General features: G+C 60.7%; 1 protein-coding gene across 9 annotated transcripts; it reads left to right on the plus strand.

The window, feature by feature from the left end:
- The first annotated feature begins 379 nt into the window (after positions 1 to 379).
- NFKB2 (nuclear factor kappa B subunit 2) lies at positions 380 to 8,752 on the plus strand. Of its 9 annotated transcripts, none has more exons than XM_077947422.1 (23): positions 380 to 888; positions 2,136 to 2,228; positions 2,500 to 2,581; positions 2,698 to 2,738; positions 2,978 to 3,076; positions 3,153 to 3,304; positions 3,560 to 3,666; positions 3,760 to 3,918; positions 4,216 to 4,320; positions 4,447 to 4,532; positions 4,614 to 4,752; positions 4,965 to 5,090; positions 5,522 to 5,731; positions 5,811 to 5,952; positions 6,319 to 6,433; positions 6,517 to 6,730; positions 6,893 to 7,062; positions 7,184 to 7,286; positions 7,417 to 7,568; positions 7,686 to 7,755; positions 7,971 to 8,143; positions 8,276 to 8,387; positions 8,480 to 8,752. In XM_077947422.1, exons 2-23 carry the CDS (start codon positions 2,208 to 2,210, stop codon positions 8,602 to 8,604), a joined length of 2,703 nt encoding a protein of 900 aa, XP_077803548.1. In that variant the 5' UTR covers positions 380 to 888; positions 2,136 to 2,207; the 3' UTR covers positions 8,605 to 8,752. The 9 variants fall into 9 exon arrangements, with proteins under 9 accessions (XP_077803548.1, XP_015003564.2, XP_077803551.1 ...); XM_015148078.3 differs by having other exon boundaries at positions 8,483 to 8,752; XM_077947425.1 differs by having other exon boundaries at positions 783 to 1,045.
- Positions 8,753 to 8,786: the final 34 nt, after the last annotated feature.

The raw sequence follows: 8,786 nt of genomic DNA on the forward strand, positions 1-8,786 counted from the left end.
AAGAGGCGGAGGTTGCAGTGAGCCAAAAGCGCCTCACTGCATTCCAGTCTGAGACTAAAAAAAAAGAGGCGATTTCCCACATCGGTGGAAATTTGAGCTGTTTAAACTCTGGATGCCTTTTTCAGTTCTAATATTCCAGATCTCCGTGGTGGATAAACACTTAATTTCCCTTCTCCTGCGCAGAGCTCCTGAGTCCTGGCCCGCTGGGAACCTATCACTTCTATAAAAGTCCGAGGTCCGGACTGTCTCTCCCGGAACCCTGAGGCTGATGAGACAAAGCGAGACAGGGGCCTGGGCCAAATGGAGTCTCCTTGCGGCCTCATGAAGGCCGCCAGAGGGCGCCCGGGACCGACCGCAAAAGCAACTTCCTTCCTCTTCCGCTAACTTCCCGGCAGCCCGCCGCTCAGGGTGGGGGCCCCGAGGGCTGGGGCCGTCGGCTTCCCCCTGGGGTTCCCCCGCTTCGGAGAAAGTCAAGCATTAGGCGCAGCCAAAGCCGAGCTGCAGCGGAAGCTCCCGGCCCAAGGTGGCGCTGGGTCAGCGGGTACCTTCTCGGCGGTCCCCTAGCCGGCCGAACTAGTGGCCTGTCGCCCCGCTGGTGGCCTGTCGCGCCTGGTGGCCTGTCGCCCCGCTCCCTACCCTGAGTGAGCCTGTCCCCTCTCAGGGGCGCGCCCGAGTCGCTCCGGGTTGGCTGCGCCAGTCCAGAGTTAAACTTTCAGCCAATGAAAAAGGGCGCGAGGCGTGACGCACGGAAACGTCATGGGAATTCCCCCCTCCGGGGGGCCGAGAAGGGGCTTTCCCGGCCCCAAGCCCTGCTGGCCGGCGAGGTGTCGCGACCGGTCCCAGGTGGGTCGGGCGCGGAGAGAAGCCGCAACCAGAGCCGCCGCCACGGTGAGTGGCTGGATTCAGACCCCTGGGTGGCCGGGACAAGAGAAGAGCGGGAGGAGGGCCTTTAGCGGACAGCGCCGGGGGCTGGAGAGCAGCAGCGGCGCGCAGGCAACGACACTCAGATCCACGTCGACATCCTTGTACAAAGACACACGGACCCGTACGTACACCTGTACCTGTGCTGGCGCACACACGGCAGCGTCCGTGCAGTCGCACTCGCACACACATGCACACGGAGACGTGCCCACCGGTGCACTGGTGCCTGCACCCACACCCTTCACGCACAAACTCAAGATACGCTCACCCGTGTCTGTACATCAAGACAGGCGCTGACACACACCCACACTGAGAAGCTCAGGACTCACCTGTCTACACACATGCTCGCTTGCACACTCATGTTGACGCCATGGACACACAACATGCACCCAAGCACTAGAGCCGAAACACACTTGTGGAGCTGTGATGGAGACACACGCTTGTATTGGGTGGGGAGCGTGCAGAGGTCTCCCTGTCGCCTGCGTGCCCAGAGCCGGTGCGGTGTGGAACCAGCTGCTGTTGCGAGGTTTGGGAAAAAGAGGAGCCGGAGGAGAAGACACTTTTCCCGCGGCCCCAGAATCGTGTTCTCGGGGCAGAACCCCGGGGCCTCCCACAGGAAAGAGCCCCCGCCTACAGGCTGTTCGAAGGGGAGGCCATCAGACAGCAGGAACGTCCCCCCAAAAGCCCCCGGGTTTATCAGCCGTGGCCTCCCTCCTGGCAGAAATTCCCAAGGTTGCTCCAGACCGGGGGAGGGGAGCGGGAGGCGGACTTGGCTCCAGACTGCCAACCTCCCCACGGCCGTGAGGGACCCTCCTGTTCCCTGCCCTGGAGGGAGGAGGGGGCTTAACCCCCACCGCGGCTCCCCTGACTCTCCTCTCCCTCTACCCGCTGAAAAGCAGCGGGAACCCGTAGACTGGCGAGGGCCTCCCGCCCCTCCCGTCGTGAGGGCGGTGCCACTGGCGTCATTTCCAGGCCCGCCCCCTCCGGCCCCGCCTCCCCTTGGTATTTTCGGGACTTTCCTAAGCTGCTCTAACTTTCCTGCCCCTTCCCCGGCCAAGCCCAACTCCGGATCTCGCTCTCCACCGGATCTCACCCGCCACACCCGGACGGGCGGCTGGAGGAGGTCGGACCGTCCCCCAAATCTGGGCCCCCATCTCCCGCCCACCCCCATTTAGATCTGACCCCCTCCCCCACGCCACTCCTCCCAACTTTAGGCGGGCGCCTAAAATTCTGGGAAGCAGAACCTGGCCGGAGCCACTAGACAGAGCCGGGCCTAGCCCAGAGACATGGAGAGTTGCTACAACCCAGTGAGTCACGCTGCCTGCCCCTGACCCGGCCGGCCGCCCCCCGTGTCTGTCCACCTGTCTGCCCGAGCCCCCTCTGCTGCCACACACCTGCATGCTCGCAGATGCTCTCAGCCTACCAGTCTGTCCATCTGTCTACAACTCTGCCTCCAAAAGGAGCTTTCTCTTGGGCCTGAGGAGGAGGGGGAGTGACCACTGAGGACTTGGAGATGGGAGGTGGGGCCGTGGGGGGCGCTGAGAGTTGGATGCCACCCCCAGTCTGTCTCCAAACCAGGGTCTGGATGGCATTATTGAATATGATGATTTCAAATTGAACTCCTCCATTATGGAACCCAAGGAGCCAGCCCCAGAGACAGGTCAGTAAGTTCACTAACCTCCTCTAGTCCTAAAGGTAGGGGGAGGGAGAGCATGTGCCTTCTGCCTGGGGGAAGGGCTGGGAGATAGTGGCTAAGCAAGGTCTCCCTGTCCCCAGCTGATGGCCCCTACCTGGTGATCGTGGAACAGCCTAAGCAGGTGAGTAAGCAAAAGGGAGGGTGTGGAATGGCTTCAGCTTTGGGGACAAATGGGGTAGTGGTAGCTGGCAGGCCATGGAGGAGCCATTGCCCAAGGAGGCCACAGGGGATTGGATGGTCACTGCTGCTGATCAGAGTGCTGTAGTTGTGGTTCAGAGCAGATACTACCAGGCACTGTGGTCACTGCTGGCCGGGGTGGTCTTCCCTGATCATAATGCTACTCTGCCCTTGGACCTTCAGAGAGGCTTCCGATTTCGATATGGCTGTGAAGGCCCCTCCCACGGAGGACTGCCCGGTGCCTCCAGTGAGAAGGGCCGAAAGACCTATCCCACTGTCAAGGTGAGCCAGGATGGTGCTGGAGGGTTGGCTAAGTGGACAGCACGCCCAAGGCCCTGACAGTCCCTGCCTCTCCTAGATTTGTAACTACGAGGGACCAGCCAAGATCGAGGTAGACCTGGTAACACACAGTGACCCACCTCGTGCTCATGCCCACAGTCTGGTGGGCAAGCAATGCTCGGAGCTGGGGATCTGCGCCGTTTCTGTGGGGCCCAAGGACATGACTGCCCAGTAGGTGCCCTCTACCCCTGGCCCCCACTGATATGCCCCTCACTCTCTGCCAGTCCTAAGCCCCAGCCCACCTCCATGAGCTTAGCATCTGACCAAGGGGAGAGAGGTAGGTTGGCCCCAAACCCAAGGGCCCAAGTAGAAACTCCAATGGCTTCCTTGAGGAAGTAGGGCTGAGCTGAGCCCTGACAATGGGAAAGGCACCTCAGGAAGAAAGAACTGCACAGCCAAAGGCCTCTGATTCTCCCATCTCCTCAGATTTAACAACCTGGGTGTCCTGCACGTGACTAAGAAGAACATGATGGGAACTATGATACAAAAACTTCAGAGGCAGCGGCTCCGCTCTAGGCCCCAGGGCCTTACGGGTATGGGTGCGGTGGGGGGAGGGTCATGGGAGGTGCTCATGGAAGGAGCAGGGAGGGAGAAGCCCAGGGGTCACACATGTACCCACTGCCCAGAGGCCGAGCAGCGGGAGCTGGAGCAGGAGGCCAAAGAACTGAAGAAGGTGATGGATCTGAGTATAGTGCGGCTGCGCTTCTCTGCCTTCCTTAGAGCCAGTGATGGCTCCTTCTCCCTGCCCCTGAAGCCAGTCATTTCCCAGCCCATCCATGACAGCAGTGAGTATCCTGACTACCTGGGGTGCCAGGCCTGGTGGCAGAGGTGGCACGAGGGGTGACCTTAAGCTGTGGAGTCAAACAGGCCCGGGTTTCAGAACCTGGCCCTGCCACATAGATGCTGAGTGATCCTGAGCAAGTCATTTCCTCCCCCTGAAGCTTCTATCTTTAGTAAATGCGAATATTGGGTGGTTCCTGCAGCTCCAGGGGTTGCTAAGATAAGGAATACAGAGCACCAAGCTCCTTAAATGTGGCCATGGCTATTGCATCATCTCAGCTAATCCATATCCCACCCCATAGAGTCTCCGGGGGCATCAAACCTGAAGATTTCTCGAATGGACAAGACAGCAGGCTCTGTGCGGGGTGGTGATGAAGTTTATCTGCTTTGTGACAAGGTGCAGAAAGGTGAGACTGGAGCCCAGGCTGGGCGCCAAGGACATCGAATATAAGACTGGGGCCAGGGAAGCTCTAGGATAAATGGCCCCGGAGATTCCACCGGGAGCTGCGGCCAAGCTTCCGTTTTCCTTGTAGATGACATTGAGGTTCGGTTCTATGAGGATGATGAGAATGGATGGCAGGCCTTTGGGGACTTCTCTCCCACAGATGTGCATAAACAGGTATCCAGGGCTAGGGCCCAGGCTGGGGGCTAAATTAGGCTAAGGACTCACTGACACCCTGTGTCTCCCTGCACCCCCCAGTATGCCATTGTGTTCCGGACACCCCCCTATCACAAGATGAAGATTGAGCGGCCCGTAACAGTGTTCCTGCAACTGAAACGCAAGCGAGGAGGGGATGTGTCTGATTCCAAACAGTTCACCTATTACCCTCTGGTGGAAGGTGGAGCTGGGCTGAGGACCCCAGGGGGATGGTGGGGGGCCAGGCTGGGCTAGAAGGTCCCAAGAGCTAGATGTGGGGATGCATGAGCCAAGTCAGGAGTGTGGAGGGTCTGAGGAGGTGCTTCCTAGGAGCCAGCCTGAGGGCTCTTCTGGGAAGGGCCCCTGAGGCATGACACAATAATTGGGCTCAATCTCATTTTCCTCTGCCCCCAGACAAGGAAGAGGTGCAGCGGAAGCGGAGGAAGGCCTTGCCCACCTTCTCCCAGCCCTTCGGGGGTGGCTCCCACATGGGTGGAGGCTCTGGAGGTGCAGCGGGGGGCTATGGAGGAGCTGGAGGAGGTGAGGGGGTGCTGAGGGAGGGAGGGGTAAAGGCAAGAGAAGCTGTGGAGGAAAAAAAACCAGGGAGAGGCCAGGCGTGGTGGCTCACACCTGTAATCCCAGTACTTTGGGAGGCCAAGGCAAGCGGATTACCTGAGATCAGGAGTTCGAGACCAGCCTGGCCAACAGGGTGAAACCTCATCTTTACTAAAAATACAAAAATTAGCTGGGCATGGTGGCAGGCGCCTGTAATCCCAGCTACTCGGGAAGCTGAGGCTGGAGAATCGCTTGAACCCGGGAGACAGAGGTTGCAGTGAGCCGAGATCGCACCACTGCACTCCAGGCTGGGCAATAAGAGCAAAACTCCATCTCAAAAAAAAAAAAAAAAAAAAACCAAAACTGGGAGAGTCCTGGCTGGTGCCCGTTTCCCACAGCCCTGCCTGTACCCACAGGTGGCAGCCTCGGTTTCTTCCCCTCCTCCCTGGCCTACAGCCCCTACCAGTCCGGCGCGGGCCCCATGGGCTGCTACCCGGGAGGCGGGGGCGGGGCGCAGATGGCCGCCTCGGTGCCCGGCAGGGACTCCGGAGAGGAAGCCGCGGAGCCGAGCGCCCCCTCCAGGGCCCCCCAGTGCGAGCCGCAGGCCCCGGAGATGCTGCAGCGAGGTATGGCCTCCAGGGCACGGACGGTCGGGGCGCTGGGGCTGAGGACCCAGCTCTGACCCACGCCCTCTGTCGCCCCCAGCCCGAGAGTACAACGCGCGACTGTTCTGCCTGGCGCAGCGCAGCGCCCGGGCCCTACTCGACTACGGCGTCACCGCGGACGCGCGCGCGCTGCTGGCGGGACAGCGCCACCTGCTGACGGCGCAGGACGAGAACGGAGACACGTAGGCAACAGAGGGCCTGGCGGACGCGGCGCGGGGTCGGGTGGGGGCAGGAAAGGGACCGGCACAGAGCCGGGCTCTGCAGTTTTCGGACACACCAGGCTTCAAGTCCGGCCTCTCTGTTCACCAGCTCTGTTCAAGATGCTTGGTCTCTCCAAATTTCAGTTTTGTCGACCGTGCAAGGGGTACAGTTATAGCACTTACCTACCTCAAAAGGTGCTAGGAAACGTTAAGTGCAGGCACAGCGATGCCCTGGGCCACGTGCTGGGTTCCACGGGCCCCAGCGAGGGAGTCTATGAGGGCGGTGGGGCTTTGAGAGCGAAGGATGCTCTGAGTGGCTGGGCCAGACTCTCGCTCCCCAACCCCCAGACCGCTGCACCTGGCCATCATCCATGGGCAGACCAGTGTCATTGAGCAGATAGCCTATGTCATCCACCACGCCCAGGACCTCGGCGTCGTCAACCTCACCAACCACCTGCACCAGGTGCGGGGGCGCCTACTGGGGAGGTGGGAGGGGTTGGAAGGCAGGTGGGTCTCGGGCCTGGCTCACCCTGCTTTCATCCCCAGACGCCCCTGCACCTGGCGGTGATCACCAGGCAGACGAGTGTGGTGAGCTTTCTGCTGCGGGTGGGTGCAGACCCAGCTCTGCTGGATCGGCATGGAGACTCAGCCATGCATCTGGCGCTGCGGGCAGGCGCTGGTGCCCCTGAGCTGCTGCGTGCACTGCTTCAGAGTGGAGCTCCTGCTGTGCCCCAGCTGTTGCATATGCCTGACTTTGAGGGTGAGCTCCCCATCTCACCTGACTAGGGGGCAGGTGGGGACCAGGGAGGGTGTCTGACCAGTGTGCAGATTGGACTATGAGGTGTCAAGGTTGAATGGTCAGGGCTGGCCCAAGGACCGCCTTAAGGGTCATAGCTGCAGGTTGAGTATCCTGCATCCTTAGGATTGTATCCAGTACACCTGGCGGTCCGAGCCCGAAGCCCTGAGTGCCTGGATCTGCTGGTGGACAGTGGGGCTGAAGTGGAGGCCACAGAACGGCAAGGGGGGCGAACAGCCTTGCATCTAGCCACCGAGATGGAGGAACTGGGGTTGGTCACCCATCTGGTCACCAAGGTGGGACTGAGGATTGTGGAAGGAGTGGGACCAAGGGTGGTGGAGGGGCCAAAGACGGTGAAGCGGGGGCTGGCTAGGGGGACCATGCTGTGGTGTCAACCCTTGCCGCTCGCACCCCCAGCTCCGGGCCAACGTGAATGCTCGCACCTTTGCGGGAAACACACCCCTGCACCTGGCAGCTGGACTGGGGTACCCGACCCTCACCCGCCTCCTTCTGAAGGCTGGTCAGTCTCACCCTCAGGGGCACTTGAACAGGGTGAGGGGAAGGGAAAGAGGTGCCTCCCGGTCCTCCCACTTTGCAGTCCTTAATGTGGGCCCCCACCAAACCTCCCCATGACGGCCTCCCTCTCCCAGGTGCTGACATCCATGCTGAAAACGAGGAGCCCCTGTGCCCGCTGCCTTCACCCCCTACCTCTGATAGCGACTCGGACACTGAAGGGCCTGAGAAGGACACCCGAAGCAGCTTCCGGGGCCACACGCCTCTTGACCTCACTTGCAGCACCAAGGTGAGGCCAGCCTGGAACTAGAAGCGCTCTGAGTGACGGGGTCCAGAGTATCTGGACTTAAAGACACGGGCTTAAGGACGAGGTGGGAGGTAGTCAGAGCGGCGGCTGTCTCCCCAGGTGAAGACCTTGCTGATAAATGCCGCTCAGAATACCATGGAGCCACCCCTGACCCCGCCCAGCCCTGCAGGTGAGGAGCATCAAGCATCCCCAGCCCAATTCCTCAAACAGAAATTCTTCTCCTTCAGGACCCTCTGAAAGAGGCCTCCCTTTCTCTACCTTCAGCCCCATCCATCACCCCTCGTGGTCCTGTCTGTCGCTTACCTTGGGAGAAAGGCAGTGTTCAGGTGTCCATGTCCCCACCCAACTCTGGAGGTAAATGACATGTCTATGTGTCCCCCTCAGGGCCGGGACTGTCACTTGGTGATACAGCTCTGCAGAACCTGGAGCAGCTGCTAGACGGGCCAGAAGCCCAGGGCAGCTGGGCAGAGCTGGCAGAGCGTCTGGGGCTGCGCAGCCTGGTGGACACGTACCGACAGACGGCCTCGCCCAGCGGCAGCCTCCTGCGCAGCTATGAGGTGGGTTGGCCTTCGCCCTGCCCCCTCCCCATCCTCCTTTCCCGATCTGAGTCCAGGTGCCTCCTTGGCCCCAGGGCTTCCAAGCATACACCCTAACCATGACTCAGACCTCATCCCGCTGTTTTTTTTTAGCTGGCTGGCGGAGACATGGCAGGTCTGCTGGAGGCCCTGTCTGATATGGGCCTAGAGGAGGGAGTGAGGCTGCTGAGGGGTCCAGAGACCCGAGACAAGCTGCCCAGCACAGGTAAAGGGGCATCCCTGGAAGGGGGATCTGGGCTTGGAGGGTGGGAGGCCTGAGTCCTTGACTATCCCATTCCTGTCCCCATTTACCCCCAGCAGAGGTGAAGGAAGACAGTGCATACGGGAGCCAGTCAGTGGAGCAGGAGGCAGAGAAGCTGGGCCCACCCCCTGAGCCGCCAGGAGGGCTCTGCCACGGGCACCCCCAGCCTCAGGTGCACTGACTTGCTGCCCGCCACCACCCCCCTTCCTGCACCCCCTGTACAGTGTCCCCACCTATTTCAAATCTTATTTAACACCCCACACCCACCCCTCAGTTGGGACAAATAAAGGATTCTCATGGGAAGGGGAGGACCCCTCCTTCCCAACTTATGGCAGCCCCTGATGTGACTCTTGTCCCTGGAAC

This window comes from Macaca mulatta, chromosome 9 (assembly GCF_049350105.2).
Source record: "Macaca mulatta isolate MMU2019108-1 chromosome 9, T2T-MMU8v2.0, whole genome shotgun sequence".
In the NCBI taxonomy this organism is placed as follows: domain Eukaryota; kingdom Metazoa; phylum Chordata; class Mammalia; order Primates; family Cercopithecidae; genus Macaca; species Macaca mulatta.